Source organism: Microcaecilia unicolor, chromosome 5 (assembly GCF_901765095.1).
Source record: "Microcaecilia unicolor chromosome 5, aMicUni1.1, whole genome shotgun sequence".
NCBI classification, from domain to species: Eukaryota; Metazoa; Chordata; class Amphibia; order Gymnophiona; family Siphonopidae; genus Microcaecilia; species Microcaecilia unicolor.
The window spans coordinates 74,614,232-74,633,225 of record NC_044035.1 but is presented as its reverse complement, the minus strand read 5'-3'; the positions used below and the strand labels follow the sequence as shown (position 1 = coordinate 74,633,225).

The following is an 18,994-nucleotide window of genomic DNA, read 5'->3' as shown; positions in this document are numbered from 1 at the left end:
CAAATTGGACCAATAGAAGCCCGGAAAAAAGCACCCAAACCCGCACAGCGGCCATGGGGAAACAGCCCAAAAAACTGCACCCTGCGGCCGCCGAAAATTTCCTGCCGCCGCTCGCGGAAACCCGCCCAACTGGGCGGGAATACCGCCCACCTGGCAACCGCGGGAGGGAGTGGTTGACCTTCCCTGCACTAATTTTCTCTGACACTGCAACTGAGAGGAAGCAGGGGGGGAGGGGAGCAGGCCCAGCAACACAGTCAGCAGGAGAGCAGCAGATTGGAGCTTGGGCTTTGAGATCCTCAGCCATGCCCTGACAATACAGCAGGGGGTGGGGGGGGGGGGGGGAGGGGAGCAGATCGCAGCTTGCTGGCTATGTTTCCCTACTCCTTACTCCTGCCTGTGATTCATGAAACCGGATATCTACACCACCATGCAAAACGGAAGTGAGGCTTCATTAGAACATTGGTGGTGCCTTTTATATATATACATGTTAAAGGCCTGTGTAGATCACACAGCTATGGTGTTAGCTGTGTGCATCCCACCAGAAGAGTGTCAGGGTAGTGAACCCATACCTGACCTCCTAGCAGAGACATTACCATAGGGATCTACACAACAAGTTGTAGTGGGAGAGCATTTAACCCCCACTCAGAAACAGCAGCTAGAAGCAGTACTACAAATGTATGTTGATGTGTTTTCTACTAAACCAGGAATTACTCATTTGGCTAATCACAATGTAGGCACTGGTGATCATAAACCACTGAAGCAGAGTGCCTATTGAATATCTACTAAGGTGGAGAAGCAAATGAAGCAGGAGACTGATGAGATGCTAGCCCTAGGTGTCATAAAAAAAAATCTCATATCACAGTCCCTGAGCTTCTCCTGTAGTGCTTGTTCCTAAGAAAGATGCAACAATCCGCTTCTGTATGGAGTACAAGAGGCTTAACATATCTGACACCTATCCGATTTTCAGGATGGATGAGTTGCTAGACGACTTAGCTGAAGCCCAGTACCTGACCACAGTGGACCTTAGTTGAAAGTACTGGCAGATTCCCCTAACAGGTGCTGCTCAGGAGCGATCAGCATTCATTACCCCATTTGGCCTTTATAAATGTACTGTGATTTATTTATTTATTGAATTTGTATCCCACATTTTCCCACCTCTTTGCAGGCTCAATGTGGCTTATAATATATCAGGAATGGTAGAGATAGATTAGGAAATAGACATTTCGTGTAGCAGAAGGATGTTGGGTAGCATTATAGTAAGAAATCATGATAGTAATAAAAGAAGCAGATATTATAAGACAATTCTGAATATATATGGAGGAGTTGTGTATATTCACATTTGTTGGTCTTTTTGGTATGCCTTATTAAAGAGATGGGTCTTCAGTAATTTACGGAAGTTCGTCAATTCGTAAATCGTGTTTAAGTTGCGCGGCAGTGCGTTCCATATCTGTGTACTCAAGTAGGAGATGTTTGACGCATGCATTAGTTTGTATTTTAGACCTTTGCAGCTGGGGAAGTGAAGACTAAGGAATGTGTGGGATGATTTTTTAGCATTCCTGGGTGGTAAGTCTATCAGGTCTGACATGTAGGCTGGGGCATCTCCGTGAATAATTTTGTGCCTTTTGGAATGAAAAATTCCCCTGGTACATTCCAGTACTTGGTGAATTAGCTGTTAGATGGAGTCCAGGAGCATGCTGGGGCTTATCTTGATGACACTGCTGTGTATAGTCAGACTGGGATGATCACCTGATCCATTTAAGCTGGGTGTTAGATTGGATCAGGGAGGCCCGCCTGATCATCAAGCCCAGCAAATGTCAGATGGGGATGGCAGAAGTGCAATACTTAAGGAAGCTATACCTTAGCCAGGTAAGGTGGAAGCTATACAGAACTGGCCTACACCCCAAACCAAAGAGCAAGTATTGGCCTTTCTTGGGACAGCAGGGTATTACAGAAAGTTTGTGCCTCACTATAGCACTATAGCCAAGCCACTGACTGACCTGACTAAAAAGAGATTGCCCCAAATCATTACCTGGTTGCCAGAGTGTGAAGCAGCCTTCCAAGCATTCAAGACTGCATTGGCTACAGCTCCAGTACTCGTTGCACCTGATTACCAACAAAGGTTTGTGGTACAGACTGATGCCTCAAAATATGGTATTGGGGCTGTACTCAGTCAAGTGACTAGCAGAGGGAAGGAGCACCCCATTGTTTATCTAAGTTGCAAGATCCTTGACAGGGAGATAGCATATGCCACTATTGAATGTTTGGCCTTAGTGTGGGCCTGTAAGAAAATGTAACCATACCTGTATGGGCAAGACTTTACTGCTATCACAGATCACAATCCATTGGTCTGGCTTAAAAGAGTCTCAGGAGAGAATGGGAAGCTACTGCAGTGGAGCCTGTCCCTGCAGATGTACAGCTTCACCATACAGCACCAGAAGGGCAGTGAACATGGCAATGCTGATGGACTGTCCAGGAAGGAACAGCCAGTACTGCCCTGACACTGGACTGTCAAAATCTGACCAGCGGACTGAAGAGGCCTCAGTCCGGGGTCTCTCTTAAAGGGGGAAGGTGTGGTGAAACAGGGGGTTTTCAAGCCTAATTGTAATATTTTTATACAGTGCATGTCTCTTGTTTGGCCAGAAGGTGGTGATTGTTCTGTGTTTTAAAGCTGTTGCAGAGAAAGCCGTTTTCTTTTTCAGTTTAGCCCTGTGGAAAGGCAACCTGCAGTGCCATTGGTCAGATACTTTAAAAATTGGTGCTATCACCTCTGATTAGTCCTGGAGTTCAAATCCAGCGAAGAGGTACTAGATTTTCCCCAGTCTCAGACAGGGAGTGCAGAGAATAAACATCTCTGCCCTGAGGCCCTGTTCAAGAATTGTGAGCAGCTATTTTTCTGAAATTCCCCAGGTGCTACCCAGGTAGTGACAAAGTGCTTAGATAGTTTTAATATTGAACCTTATTCCCTGTTATTGCTTGTTGCTTTCCACTTGTTTTATATTGTCCACTGTTCTATTTCTGTGTTAAAGACATTAGTTTATTAACTCTGATGTCTTGGACTGACTAAGAATCCTGGTGGTTTGTGTTTTGGGGTTGTGAATGCTTTCTACGAACTGTGGGATCCCTGAGAGTGTGGCCCCAATATCCTAGAAATCATCGGGGAATAACTTGAGTGGGAGACTCACCCAGAGACAAGTGGGACCTAGTCAGTGGGAGGAGGGTGTCAGTATTGAGCACATGCACAAGTGCTGGGGACAGACCCTCCAGGAAGCCACAGGGTTAGACCCAGGTGGGTGATAGGTGTTTCGTGACAGCCGCTTTTTGTCCATTTTTCTTTGAAAATGAGCCCCCTTAATCTCTTATCTATTTTAATGCATATTCATCAATCTAATTAGTTTTTGTTATTTATGTTCATCTTTATTAGGAATATACATTGGGGTAGGTATTCGGCTAGTGGCAGTCAGCGTTTTTTTAAAAAGCTGACCATGGCAGGCTAAATCAGCCCCAGATATTCAGTTCCAAGCCATATGAGCAGACTTATACGGTCTGTGCCAGAGCCGGTGGTTGGGAGGCGGGGATAGTGCTGGGTAGACTTATACGGTCTGTGCCAGAACCGGTGGTGGGAGGCGGGGCTGGTGGTTGGGAGGCGGGGATAGTGCTGGGCAGACTTATACGGTCTGTGCCCTGAAGAGGACAGGTACAAATCAAGGTAGGGTACACACAAAAAGTAGCACATATGAGTTTATCTTGTTGGGCAGACTGGATGGACCGTGCAGGTCTTTTTCTGCCGTCATCTACTATGTTACTATCCAGCTTATAATCGAAAGACAAAAACGCCTATATTGCGACCTAAATCGGGAGATAGGCGTTTATCTCCCAAAAACGAATAACGCGGTATAATCGAAAGCCGAACTTGGACGTTTTCAACTGCACTCCATCGCGGAAGCGTACAAAGTTGACGGGGGCGTGTCGAAGGCGGAACTGGGGCGTGGTTATCGGCCGATCAGAGATGGGCGCCTTTCGCCGATAATGGGAAAAAATATGCGTTTTAGCGAGAATTTAGGGCACTTTTCCTGGACCCTGTTTTTCCACGAATAAGGCCCCAAAAAGTGCCCTAAATGACCAGATAACCACTGGAGGGAATCGGGGATGACCTCCCCTGACTCCCCCAGTGGTCACAAACCCCCTCCCACCACAAAATATGCCGTTTCACAACTGTTTATTTTCACCCTCAAATGTCATACCCACCTCCCTGGCAGCAGTATGCAGGTCACTGGAGCAGTTATTAGGGGGTGCAGTGGACTTCAGGCAGGTGGACCCAGGCCCGTCCCTCCCCTACCTGTTACAATTGTGCTGCTTAATGCTTATTAGTCGTCCAACCCCCCCAAACCCACTGTACCCACATGTAGGTGCCCCCCTTCACCCCTTAGGGCTATAGTAATGGTGTAGACTTGTGGGCAGTGGGTTTTGAGGGGGATTTGGGGGGCTCAACACACAAGGGAAGGGTGTTATGCACCTGGGAGCTCTTTTACCTTTTTTTTTGTTTTTGTAAAAGTGTCCCCTAGGGTGCCCGGTTGATGTCCTGGCATGTGAGGGGGACCACTGCACCTCGAATCCTGGCCCGTCCCACGAACAAATGCCTTGCATTTATTCGTTTTTGAGCTGGGCGCTTTCATTTTCCATTATCGCTGAAAAACAAAAACGCCCAGCTCACAAATTGTCGAATAAAACATGGACTCTATTTTTTTCGAAAATACGGTTCGGTCCGTCCCTTCACGGACCCGTTCTCGGAGATAAACGCCAATGGAGATAGACGTTTTCGTTCAATTATGCCCCTCCACGTGAGCTCTGGCACTGAATATCTGGGGTTAAATGGTACTGCCCTGGCCACAGGAACTTATGCAGTACCTGGCCGATATTCAGCCAGGGTCTGCATAAGACAGTTATGCAGGCCCCATCTGAATATCGACCAGGACCCGCATAACCTTAAAAAAAATTTTCCCTCCCCTTGAGACCTCTAAACCTTCTGAAGCAGCCCATTTCCTTCCCTACCTAACTCCCCTACGATCTTGATAGGCCCCATCAGGCCTACCTGTAGCTCTGGTGGTTCAGTGGTAAGTGAAGGAGACAGGAGTGAAGCCTTCTACAAATAGCTGCTGTGATCTTTTGTGGTAGCTCGTGGTACTGAATATTGCCAGTACTTGCATAACCTCCGGCTCCTTCCCAGTGCCGCCCATTGTATTACCCCACTTTTAACATGGGTGGCCAGAGACAATATTCAGTGGCACTGCCTGGTTTGGTGGCTCATCACGATTTAAGCTGGCCAGAGCCTCTCCAGCCTGCTTAAATCGCTCTAAATATCGGCCGGATTGTTTCTAGTCTATGGTGAACTGAAGTCATGTGACCAGCATCTGGATAGATTCTACACATATTTTTTATCAAAATTTTTATGTGATTTTGTTAGATGGCATGATTTGATGTTTATATATATATATCTGCTTTTTTGTGGAGGTTGCAGGTGCTTTTTTTGTGGAGAGTTATCAGGTCTATATATTTGTTTTTATTTAATTTGTGTGGTGTTGTAGGATGGCATGATTTCATATTGCCACTTTATTTTTACAAGTGTTCCCCGTTTTTAAGGCATGGATTGCCTTTTTGTGGCTTTTCAAGTCACCTAATCTTTTACCTTCTTAGGCCATAACGTACCTAAGTTATATGTACTAACAAGGTTGGTTGATGACTATAAGCTGAAGGTGCTATTTGTGGTGAGTTCTTGTTTTAATTTTGTTTTTGAGAATGAAACAAAATTTCTTACTAAATGCTATCATTGTTTTCGTTCCTGTGATACATGCTGTTCAACCATTGCATAGTTCCTTATGTTTTGACAGTTCAAAATTTTCTGCTTTTTAAATTTTATAGGGCCCTTTACCAAGCTGCGGCAAAAGGGGGCCTGCGCTGGCATCAGCGTGTGTTTTTCATGTGCGCCGAGGCCCCCTTTTACCGCAGCGGGTAAAAGGGAAGTCTCTCTTTCCTGCAGGAAATGGCTGTGCGGCAAGTAAAGCACTTGTTGCGTGGCCATTTCGTGAGGAAGTACTTACCGCCACCCACTGAGGTGGCAGTAAGGGCTCCCACACTAACCTGAAGGTAACCGGGCAGTGCACAGCACTGGCTGATTACCTCTGGGTGCACTCCAGCACTACAAAAATATATGACGGTGCACTAGGGGTGGGAAGTACCACCGGGCTGCTGTGGTATTCCAGAGGTACTTCCTGTGCAGTAAAAGAGGCCCTTAGTCTTTTTAATTTAATGTAAAAATGTTTCTATGTACATTCATTTATTACTTTGCAATTCCTATATCATTTCTTTCTTTGGGTTCTTAATTACTGTTAAGTATATTTTATACTGACTGTAATCTTTTCTTTGACCCTAATCCAGCCCATATCCGAGTGAAACATGTCCAACTTAGGATTTAAGTTTTATGCTTGCCAGTGATTTATTTTGTTGATATGCAATATATTGTTGAGTTTATCAATTGGTTTTTGGTGATCTACTCTGTTTTTGCAGCAGTTGTCTGTGGATCCCTGCCTCTCTGGTTGTGCTGTTGCACTTAATACATGTTATCATAATATCCAAACCTGTTTGAATACCATTTAGCAACAGTGCAAGAAAATATTTAATTATGGATAACTACATGCCTGTAATTCACCTGTAATGCTCAGTTTCTCACATTCAGTTTAAAAATATGAAATACATAGCAATAGGAATATATATGATGCAAACCTTAGAAGTATGACTTGTCACAATTTCAGCAGCAACCCATTTACTGACATTGTCTTCATATCTTAAAATTTGTATAAGATAATTATCTTGGATGCAGTCTTGCACAAAGAGGCTATACACTTCAGCTGGTAATGCCTCACTACGAACAGTTCTGTGGAAAGGATAGATATATGATCCAGCAATGAAGACATTTTTTTGAAATTTTTTTCTTTTATACGCATCTGATATATTTGCTGCCCTGAAGAACTGTCAGGACTTACAACTCCAGACCTCCCAATAAATTTCCCAAGGTAAATGTAGGGGCTGCTTCTGTGCATCATTGGGAAAACAGCTGTGCATTGCTTTGCATGCACATTTGTATAGAATTAGTTCATTATAATAGCTTTGCATACAATTTTCATGCATGTCTCCCTGAACTCTGTGTTCTGTAAACCGGCTAGAATCAGTGTAAAACTCACGTTGCTGGCACATTAGGTTTTGTGCATCTGCTCATATGTCACAAAAAAGGTGTCCTAAATGATGAGATGACCACTGGAGGAATTAAGGTATGGCCCTCCCTTACTCCCCCAATGGTCACTGACCCCTCCCATCCCCAAATATGTGAAAGAAATAGTACTTATCTGCATCTATGACAGCTTCAGATGTTATGGCCAGTCCTATTAGAGCAGCAAGCAGGTCTCTGGAATAGCCTAATGGTCGATGCAATGGACTGTAGAGAAGGGGACCCAGGCCCACATCCTCCTCTAACTGGTACACATATGGTGGAAAGTGTGAGCCCTCTATAACCAACTTACTTATAGGTGACACCTGCAGGCATAAGGGCTATTGTACTGGTGTAAGTAGGTTTTTGGAGGGCTCACCATACAATATAAGGGGGTAACCGTGAGATGTGTAACTGGGACCTTTTATGTGAAGTACACTGTGGTGCCCCCTAGGGTGCTCCACTGCTCTTCTGGGAGGTCTTTATGGCCAGTCTACTAAGAATATTGGCCCTCCCATACATCCCAATTGCTTGCTTTTGTGCGTTTTTCTCTTGGACTTTTTTTTTTTTTAATGGGCTTAAAAGACAGACACACTGAGCACAACTACATCTAGCAAATGGCCATTTTTGAAACAAAAAGTACATACATAAGTACATAAGAATTGCCACACTGGGACAGACCAAAGATCTATCAAGCCCAGCATCCTGTTTCCAACAATGGCCAGTCCAGGTCACAAGATCCTAAAACAGTACAATACATTTTATGCTGCTTATCCTAGAAATAAGCAGTGGATTTTCCACAAGTCCATTTTAATAATGGTCTATGGACTTTTCCTTCAGGAAGCCATCCAAACATTTTTTAAACCCTGCTAAGCTGACTGCTTTTACTACATTCTCTGGCAAAGAATTCCAGAGTTTAATTACACGCTGAGTGAAGTAAGATTTTCTACAATTCATTTAAAATTTTCTACTTTGTAGCTTCATTGTGTGGCCCCTAATCTTAGTAGTTTTGGAAGTAAACAAGTGATTCATGTCTACCCGTTCCACTTCACTCATTATCTTATAGACCTCTCTCATATCTCCCCTCAGCCAAAATCAGATTTAGATGTCATATCAAAAATGCTCCTCAATATTTCTTTTCTTCAGTAGTGGCTTTGTTCTTGTAACCCTTCCATACAGGTCATAAAAATGGAGTAATTTTTGAAACTGATAGTCAACATTTTCCCCAGTCTCAGCCATAGGCCTGTGATTCATTTCAAAGCTTAGACCTCACAGTAATAATCTTTAGCATTTTCCTTAACTCATAGCTACTGACTTCAAAGGGGGAAAATTGATCTTGGTAAATACCAAACTATTTCCGCTTTACAATGATGTACCTAATAATGCCTCAAGGTATATTCAAACACACTGAATTTTTCTAATAGCCTTCCCCCAATCTATAACCTATGAATAACTTTATCCCAGGGTTCGTTCAGCAGCTCCTTGTTTGGCATGTGTACACCTTTGTCTCATACAACAGAAACAGCCTGATTCTTCATTCAGGAGTATTCTAATCACCTCAATTAGTATTTAAGATGGAGTAGCTTAATGGTTAGAGCAGTGGGTTACGAACCAGGGAAGACCAATTCAGATCCCATTGTGGCTCCTTGTGATCTTAGGCAAGTCACTAAACCCTCCATTGCCTCCAAAACAGGCTCTGTAAGCTCTCCAGAGACAGCAAAAAACCTGCTGTACCTTAGTGCAACTCACTTTGAGTTACAACTGAAAAAGGTCAAAAGCTAAACTCAGAATTTCATCCCTCTCATCCCCTTTACCATGGGCTTGTGAAAGAAATGGAACTAATTTGGCTTCGCTATGATAATGGGTGTGAAGTTTTCTGCAATAAAGACTTATTGGTTTCTTATTATTTACTACTTTTTAAATATTTTAAATAACTGCTCATTCATGCTGAAACTGCAGATCAGTGAAATAAATTCCTAGCTTTATTACATTCTGAACTGTACTTTCTAGATAGCAGACTATGAAAAATGTACAAGGATGTAATAATTTTCATAAGGCATTGTAAGAACATAAATTGCCTGGAAAAGCATAAAACTAATCAAGCATTTAAATTTTCTTACCTTTGAAAACTGAGCTCCAGACAGGGGCGGCCCATGGCAATCTGCTACCCGAGACAGGGATGAAATAGCACCCCAGCATCATGCCCCCCCCCCCAGCCACAGTCTAGCATCTCCCCCCCCCCCCCCCCACAAGCCTACCTTCTTTTTTTGTTGCTGTTATTTTCATAAATCGGAGGTGGCAGCGATCCCCATATGCTGGCCTGCTTGCGCGAGGTGGGCCACAGTAGAGGAGACATCAATGATGGTGGCAGGACAGTGTACGGAGATCGCTCCTGCTGCTGACTTTTGAAAAACCAAGAAAAGGAGGTAGGCTGTGGAGGGGAGTTGAGGAAGGAAGGAGTAAAGATGCCTCTCCATAATTAGTGCCGCCTGAGGCCCCCGCCTCAGTTGGCCTAATGGTAGAGCCACCACTGGTGCCAGATATTTTATTGAAAATTCCAACATAAAACAAAACAATATTTCAGACCACAACAAATTGCTTTATATATTCATCCAACTTACATTTTTTTTCACATTTTCTTAGGGGCCCTTTTACTACAGGGTTTCTGCATGGCAACCCAGAACTACCACCGGCCCAATGTGGTAGTTCCACCTCCAGCGTGCACCATTTCCAGTGCTAGTGGAAATATTTAAAAAATATTTCTGCAGGTTACCCAGCGGTAATCGGGAAGCTTCATGCGGCCATTTCACTTTTGGTTATTTTCACCTGCTGCGATAAAAGGGGCCCTGGCGTGTGGCAAAAATGGCCACTGCCACTAGTGCAGGGCCCCTTTTACCGTAACTTAGTAAAAGGGCCCCTTAGACTCTAAGTTTAGAAATCATACATCTTGGTGCTACCCATGGCATGTCCACATATTGTTTTCTTTCACTTTTAGACATAATCTTTTTGTGAGCAAATTGTTTATCCTTGAATTTTAAAAGTATTAATTGTATATATTTCATTATAAAAGAGCATCAGTCAATTATTACATCACAATATAAACTTACTTTGTGGCAGTGGTGGCTCTGTCTTTAACACCAAGAGACCTTGAATTTAAAAAGTGTACTGGATGGCATTTTTGGAACATTTTCTAAACACAAAAGTCATGTATTAGATTCTTTGAAGACTGGGTCTCATATACTTCCCTAAGATTACTAGAAGGTATCTGTATATATATTGAGAAAAAAAACAATTTGCAATTAGGCTGACAGATAAAAATCAAATATCATAAACTAATAAGTGTTCCCGGAAAAGAGGGGAATAGACAATTGGATAATATCATCCGATGATGCCAACACAAGCATGTTTACAGTCCGATCGATATTCAAAGTGATTTAAAAGGGCAGAACCTCCTGCCTATTTAAATTGATTGTGCCCACCCAGCTGCCAATATTCAGAGACACTTATTCAGACAGTTATACTCATGTCCTTTTGCTGTCCAAATGGCTGCTGTGCGATCTGTAGTGGCAGTCTCGTGAGACTGCTGCTGGAGGTCGCAGCAGCCATTTTGAGATTAGAGCTGGCATGTGCAAATTAGGAAAAAAATATTTGTAATAAGTGTGGTCACTAGATGGAGGTGTAGAGAGGGAGCCATTCACTTCCTGCTACTCCACCTGGGGTTTTATTTTTATTTTTTTTTAACAGGCTATGTCCTTCACAAAATGATGAGCCAGGCATGGGGCTCAACATTCATGTTGCTGAAGCCACAAATTCATATGTTTCTGGCTGCAGCAATCCACAAAAGTTACCATGGGATTCACCAAACTATGGTACTCAGGTAGCTTAGTATGGTGACTTGTGGTAAAACAGTACCAGTAATGTAATATTTTACTACAACTTAGTAAATAGGGACCTATGCTACTTATTTTTATTTCAATAAATGGTTAATAGGTTTTACCTCTTGTAAAAGTGTAAGTTGATTAGAAAGTTGCAGTACACTGTATTCATTTATGAAATAAGAATCTCTTTCATAGACTTTCACATAGGATCTTGAAAATCCTTCTATAAATTTGGGGTAGCATGGCCTTGATAGAGCAGATGCAATGGTATACTTCTTTTTCTTCTGATGTGGTAAAAGGGAATCATTTTCGTTGAAGTGTATCCAGTTAAAGCTCTGTGAAATGAAAAATCAAACCAAATGGATTCAGTTTCAACAGACTGAATCTATTCATATTAATATGTTATATTCAAATAATTTATCTGATTAACTTTGGGAGTTAACTGGATAACACATGATTGTTACATTTCCCGGGCCTTTCATTTCTTTTAATTTAATCAAACAACTCACTGCTGAGTTAAAATTGAACCTGTTAAGTTAGGAGGATTAAGGAGTATGCTAGGGACATGCCCGTAAGTTAACTGAGTAGCACCAATTATTCAGTGCTAGAAAATTAATGCTAGCTGGTTAAGTCTGCCAATATAGATTGCAGCTTCAATTTAACCAGATAAAGATAATCAATTCATTTTAATCTGCAGTAGTCAGTAGCAATGACTTCACCAGGTATCTGATTGAATAGCCACGCAAAGATAGCTGCCAGAAAAGTTTTCTGGTTATTTTTAATCAAAATAGCCTGTTGAATATTACCCTTTATATATCCTTTTTAATCTTCTGGAAAAGATCTTAAGGTAGGCCCAGAAAATTAATAGTTTTCTTTATACTGCTTAATCTACTATTGCAAGAATCTCCTTATACTTAAAGGGGTGAATTCCATATATGAGGCTGCAAAAAGATATCTAATATAATAAAACGCACCCTCAACGTTCTGAGGACAACGTTCTGTGAAGCCTTGAAGCCTGAAGCCTTGAAGCCTGAAGCCTTGAAGCCATCTGACGTCACTCCCAGGCTGAAGGGTTCGCGCCGGATTCGTGGTATGAAGCCTTCAAGCCAGCCAGCCGTCTTTGCCCCGCCCTCGCCTCAAACCAAACAAATCCGGAAGCGAAGCGTCAGGGAAGGAGGCGGCGCTCCCGACGTCTAGCCTTCCCTTCGCTGTGTTCCGCCTTCAAAAGAAGGCGGGAGACAGCGAAGGGAAAGCAAGACGTCGGGAGTGCCGCCTCCTTCCCTGAAGTTTCGCTGCACGAACCGCCACGGAGGTAAAATTAAAACGAAGAAGAAAAAAAAAAGGGATGCATGGATGCGAAGGGGGGGACATGGATGCGAAGGGGGGGTGGAGAAGAGGGCGGGCCAGGCTGGGACATGGGAGAGAGAGGAGCATGGATGCGAGGGGGGGGGGTCATGAAAGGGAGAGAGGGGACTTGCTGGAAAAGGATGAATGGAGGCGGCAGGGGACAGAGGAGCATGGATGGGCATGGAATGGGAGGGCAGGGCTCAGGGATAGAGGGGAATTACTGGAAATGGATGAATGAAGGGGCCAGGGGACAGAGGAGCATGGATGGGCATGGATTGGGAGGGCAGGACTAAGGGAGAGAGGGAAATTGCTGGATAGGGATGAATAGAGGGGACAGATGGGCATGGATGGATATGGATTGCATGGCAGGCCTCAGGTAGAGAGGGCAATTGCTGGATAGGGAAAAATGGAGGGGCCAGGTGACAGATGAGCATGGATTGGAAGGGCAGGACTCAGGGAGAGGGAAATTGCTGGATAGGGATGAATGGAGGGGACAGATGGCCATAGATGGATATGGATTGCAGGGCAGGCCTCAGGCAGAGAGGGAAAATGCTGGATAGAGAAAAATGGAGGGGCCAGGTGACAGAGGAGCATGGATGGGCATGGATTGGAAGGGCAGGACTCAGGGAGAGGGGAATTGCTGGATAGGGATGAATGGAGGGGACAGATGGGCATGGATGGATATGGATTGCAGGGCAGGCCTCAGGCAGAGAGGGGAAATGCTGGATAGGGAAAAATGGAGGGGCCAGGTGACAGAGGAGCATGGATGGGCATGGATTGGAAGAGCAGGACTCAGGGAGAGGGGAATTGCTGGATAGGGATGAATGGAGGGGACAGATGGGCATGGATGGATATGGATTGCAGGGCAGGCCTCAGGCAGAGAGGGGAAATGCTGGATAGGGATGAATGGAGGGGCCAGGTGACAGAGGAGCATGGATGGGCATGGATTGGAAGGGCAGGACTCAGGGAGAGGGGAATTGCTGGATAGGGATGAATGGAGGGGACAGATGGGCATGGATGGATATGGATTGCAGAGCAGGCCTCAGGCAGAGAGGGGAAATGCTGGATAGGGAAAAATGGAGGGGCCAGGTGACAGAGGAGCATAGATGGGCATGGATTGGAAGAGCAGGACTCAGGGAGAGGGGAATTGCTGGATAGGGATGAATGGAGGGGTCAGATGGGCATGGATGGATATGGATTGCAGGGCAGGCCTCAGGCAGAGAGGGGAAATGCTGGATAGGGATGAATGGAGGGGGCAGGTGACAGAGAAACATGGATGGCCATGGATTGGGAGGGCAGGGCTCAGGGAGAGAGGGGAATTGCTGGAAAAGGATGAATGGAGGGGGCAGGGGACAGATGGCCATGGATTGGGAGGGCACGGCTCACACTCTCTCTCTCATATACAATGTCTTTCTGACACTCACTCTCACACACTCTGTCTCACACTGTATCACATTCACTCTCTATGTGCCACACAGTCACTCACACACTCGCTTGGTCTCATACACACACTCTCTCTCACACTGTGTCTCACATACACACTTGCACACACTCTCATTCTCACACACACACTCTCTCACAAACACACTCACACCCAGACTCACTCTCTCTCTCACACACTCACACTTTCACTCTGACTCTCAAACAGTCACTCTCACATACACTCTCCCAAACATACACACTCCAAGGAAAACCTTGCTAGCGCCCGTTTCATTTGTGTCAGAAACGGGCCTTTTTTACTAGTTCTATAATAGTTTATTATGTTTAGAATTTAATATACCTCTCAAACTAGCTGGCAGACCTGAGCAGTGTACATAAAATAATACAAAGTCAAAAGCAAAGTGGGAAAGGAACTCCAATGTAAGATAGGAAAGATACTCAACATTCTAATATATAAGCTAGGATTGGAAGCAGCACAAAAAAGAGGGATGAAGTGGCAAGGAGGGGAAGGGGAAAAGGAACAGAAAGGTAGAAAGTCAGTGATAACTATGTGAGTATGTCCAACATCATGTGGTCATGTTGCAAGCTTGGTGATAAAGTCAAGTTTTTAGTGCAGCCTTGAAATTTTTGAAAGATGGTTCAGCCCTGATTGAGAGTGGGTGAGAGGTTCAGAAAAAAGGGACAGCAAAGAAGAAGGCATGGTGATGGGTGGATTCAAGTTGGGCAGATTTTGGACCTGGGAGTACTACGCAGAAATTGTTAATGGAGTGAAGTAAGTGAACTGGAGAACAGGGAATAGTCAAAGATGCCAGATAGTCAGGAATACCCAATCTAAAGGCCCTGAAAGTAAGTGTGAGAAGTTTGAAAATGATTCGCTGTTCTATTGGTAACCAATGGAATTTTTGCAAAACGGAGGTGACGTGATCAAATTTCTTGGAATGGCAGATCAGTTTAATAGCGGTGTTTTGGACTGACTGGAGTTTCTTTAAGTTAACGTGAGAGCAACTGAGATAGATAATATTACAGTAGTCTAGTCTTGAGACTAGGAAGGATAAGATCCGGGAATGGAAAGTGTTCTGATCAAAGTAACGGCGTATAGAACATAGTTGGGGGAGCACATAGAAACTGGTTTTAGATAGGTATGATACTTGAGAGGAAAAAGTATGATACTTGAGGGGAAAAAGTCAAATGGGAATCCAGGATGACCCCTAAGTATAGGAAAGAATCAACTGGTGAGATGGGTGTACCAAAAAGAGTCAGGGTAAATGTGGGGATAAGACGACTACCTGAAAAACAACAAGACATGGGTTTTTGTTTAACTATAGTCTGCTCTGTCCTGAAGAAGACTACGCTAGATCCCCGAGTTCCTGCAAACTATCGGCCAGTTTCAAATTTATGCTTTCTAAGATATTAGAAAAGGTAGTTTATCTGCAATTATCCTCATTCTCTGATAAAACTCTCACTTTCCACCCAAGTCAGTCTGGTTTCTGGGCTCACCATATTATGGAAATTGTTATGATATCAGTTCTTTCTGAAATATATTCCCATCTGGATAAGCATAAAACAGTCCTAACCATTTCTGTTGATCTCTCTGCTGCCTTTGACCTGATTGATCCCAATTTGTTACTCTCACAACTTTCCTTTCTTGGCATTTCTGAGGTAGTCTTCACTTGGTTCCAATCTTTTCTTACTAACTGGTCCTATAGGGTTCTAACCTCTGGATCTTCTACTTTGCCACATTTACTATCTTGTGATGTTCCTCAGGGTTCAGTACTGCCACTCCTCCTCTTCAGCATTCCTGAGTCCACTTGCTGCTCTCATACAATCCATTGGTGTCTCCTTTCATTTTTATGCTGATTGACATCCTGCTTCTATTTCCCATGAGCTCATCTAATTCTGTTCTAAGGCCACTGCAAAACTGTCTATTCTATAGGCAGTGCTTAAAGTAAGGCACAGTTTATAGAATAGAGCTTAAGCCCGGGGATTGCACCTAATTTTATTCGCGGCCATTTGCCCTATTTCCATGCCCTTTTTACTCATGCAGAAAATTTAGGCACAGATTCCACACCTAAATTTTCATGCATAAGTTCTAATTAAATCTAATTAGTGCCAATAATTGCTTGTTAAAAAGCCAATTATTGGTGCTAATTAGCTCATTATTCAATTAAAAATGCACACACAAATTGGGTGTGTGCCCAAATTTGCACATGCAATATTTGGCAACTTTTATAGAATTAGGGGGAATATGTATGGCTTACTTGTACTAAACAAAGCATAGCATATCTCAATATCAATTGTGATGGTTATGTTAAAAGGCTCTATTTACCTGGGTAAATCAGAGCTGTTTATCAATAATAAAGTCTCTTTGTAGAGAGCAGGATAAATCAGCAATACAAGTGGGTGAAATTATCTGATGGCAGTGGATTGGAACTAGAGAGTTGCAGGGGGACAGAAATCCAACCCGTCCCCATTCATCCCCGTAGGGAATCTAACCCATCCCCGCCCATCCCCGTGGGGAATATAACCCATCTCCGCCCATCCCCACGGGGAATCTTACCCGTCCCTGCCCATCCCTGCAAGAATTTAAGCTGTCCTCACCCACAAGAACTTAATGGTACATTAAAAAAATTCCCGTCAGCTCTCTCAGTCTCTGGGTTTGAGCCGCAGCACTGCAGGCAAGGAAGGAAGTTGGAACACTCTGGTGTGCACATATAAGACTTCTCTGATTCACTGGCACTGTGTGCTAAGAGATCACCACATGCATGCGCCAGTAGGTCAGGTGACATCTGATGCTCATGCTTATGTCACAGCTGAGGTCTGCGCATCAGCCCGGAAGCAGAGAGGATTAATAGTAATAGTAAATGACAGCAGATAAAAACCGGATCAGACTATCCAGTCTGCCCAATAGTCACAATCATTATCAATTCATGATTAAATCAACAATGACTGTGATATTATATATGTGATTATGGTCTTTCTGTGGTGTTTCTGGGACATAGACCATAGAAGTCCGCCTGGCCCTATCCTTATGTTCCAACTGCTGGAGTTGCCCTCAAAGCCCACTCCAGCCTATTCATCTTCTCATTTGCGGGACACAGACTGTAAAAGTCTGAGCAGAACTGTCCTCATGTTCCAACCACTAAAGTTGCTGTCTAAACCCTTTCCAGCCCATCCAAAACCAGATTGCCATATATGAGACACAGACCGTACAGGTCTCCCGGTATCGGTTCTAGTTCATCACAGCCAGAGTCACCATGTAAGTGTCACACGACACATCCACACACATGCAGCCATTTAAGTTTAGGTTTTTTATAACTTCCATTTTCTAAATAGAGATCCTCTGTGTTCATCCCATGCCTTTTTGAATTTCGTCACCATTTGTATGTCTACCACCTCCTTAATGGAGGCTTTCCACACCTGTGCTGTTAAAGCAAGGAGGAGGAGGAGACAGCACTCAAAGAACTTGGTACTCGGTAGGTGAGAGGCTGGCGCAAGTGCAGCATACACTTCCATGGGAACCGCACAGGAACTGCTTCCGTCCCCACGGGAACCCCAAAGGAACTGCTTCCGTCCCCACGGGATCCCCGCAGAACTGCTTCCGTCCCCACGGGAATCCCGCGGGATTCCCGCAAACCCCGTTCCCGTGCAAGTCTCTAATTGGAACACCTCTTTCAGAGATAAGAAAGATCCAGATATCTTTCTAAGCATGCATGGGAGCTGCTGTGCAGGCACCTCTGTGTTGCTCACTTAAGTGTAGCTGCGTACGCCTTGTAGCGCTATAGAAATGCTAAATAGTAGTAGTAGTAGTAATAGAGATGTGCAGACAGAAAAATTTGTGTGTTATTTATGGGATGTTGGTTTTGATCAGAGTCTAAGAATTTTTTGAGATGGGATGTATGCCATCAACAGGGCATACTCTTTCTGAAGAATGCATACTCCTTGCAAAACAGCATGCTCTATTGACAGCATACGAAAAAAAATGTATGCTTTTTTTTCTGTGATATAAATGATATCATGATATAAAATGACAAGAGAAATATTGTTGATATTCCTTGTCATTTCAAATGAATTCACATCCCTTAAGTACAACCTCCACTCATTTTCTTCAGCTTTCCCCCCTTATCATCCTCTATTACCTTCCTCATCCCCACAGTGATCTTTTTTTCTTCCTTCCTTCCCTGCACAGAACACTAATATCCTTTTCCTCCACCCAAAAAAAAGAACAAAATATATTACTGAGAATATATGACTGGTCAAAAATATACTTTAATTGTTATAAAGTAAAATAATTTGCATTATTTAGTATACAAATCTATGCAAACATGCCACAGAATTGCTGCACACATTTTTAGAAATTTGTTTTGGGAGGGGGGTTAGTCATCAAGGTGTTTTATGGCAAATAACATGCTTTATTTGCCAAATAACACTTGTTAAGAGGCACTAACAAGCATTCTATTACCGTAGCATACATTAGTTTAAATTACTATGGTGAGAGGAAGTGAATGGTATAGCGCTAAGCCTGTTATGTCAGAGGCTGAGTCAGAGAGGCGGGGCTCAAGCAAGGAGGTGTTAAATTCCCTGAGCCAGAACAGTTCAGGGAGGTCCCAAAGCGAGAGGCTTACCAGGGTGAGACCCTGAGGCAAGAGGGCTCTGGATGGGAAGGATCTTTGCCCTTAGAACCTTCTTTTTCAGAGACCTCTTGACTCGGAGTCTGAGCCTGGGAAGCCTCTTGCTTTGAGACCTCCTTGAACTGTTCTGGCCAGGGCCGGTCTTAGGCAGAGGCGACCAAGGCGGCCGCCTAGGGCCCCGCGCCTAAGGGGGCCCCACTCTGCCTCCGCTCCGACCTCCGCTCGCCTCGGACCATCCGTCCGCATCATTCATGATGACCCCGCGGCTCGGCCACTCCACTTCTAGGGAGGGGAGGTTTCATGATAGCATTGTGCTTATTATTTCAATCAGTTTTTTTGTACAAGTTTAGCTTCATTTGTCTTTATTTGAAATTTCATAAATAAAAAAAATTTCTAAAAATGGAATAATCTTATCAATGGGGTGGAGCTAGGATGGGGGCGGA

General features: G+C 43.9%; 1 protein-coding gene across 1 annotated transcript in view; it reads right to left on the bottom strand.

The window, feature by feature from the left end:
- KNDC1 (kinase non-catalytic C-lobe domain containing 1) overlaps nucleotides 1–18,994 on the bottom strand; it is a 200,678-nt gene that overhangs the window by 14,184 nt on the left and 167,500 nt on the right. Inside the window, exons 24-26 of the mRNA XM_030202996.1 lie at nucleotides 11,256–11,471; nucleotides 10,366–10,448; nucleotides 6,778–6,928 (exon numbers count right to left, since the gene is read on the bottom strand). Of these exons, the coding sequence (XP_030058856.1) occupies nucleotides 6,778–6,928; nucleotides 10,366–10,448; nucleotides 11,256–11,471 (450 nt within the window). The remainder of the gene's footprint in view (nucleotides 1–6,777; nucleotides 6,929–10,365; nucleotides 10,449–11,255; nucleotides 11,472–18,994) is intronic.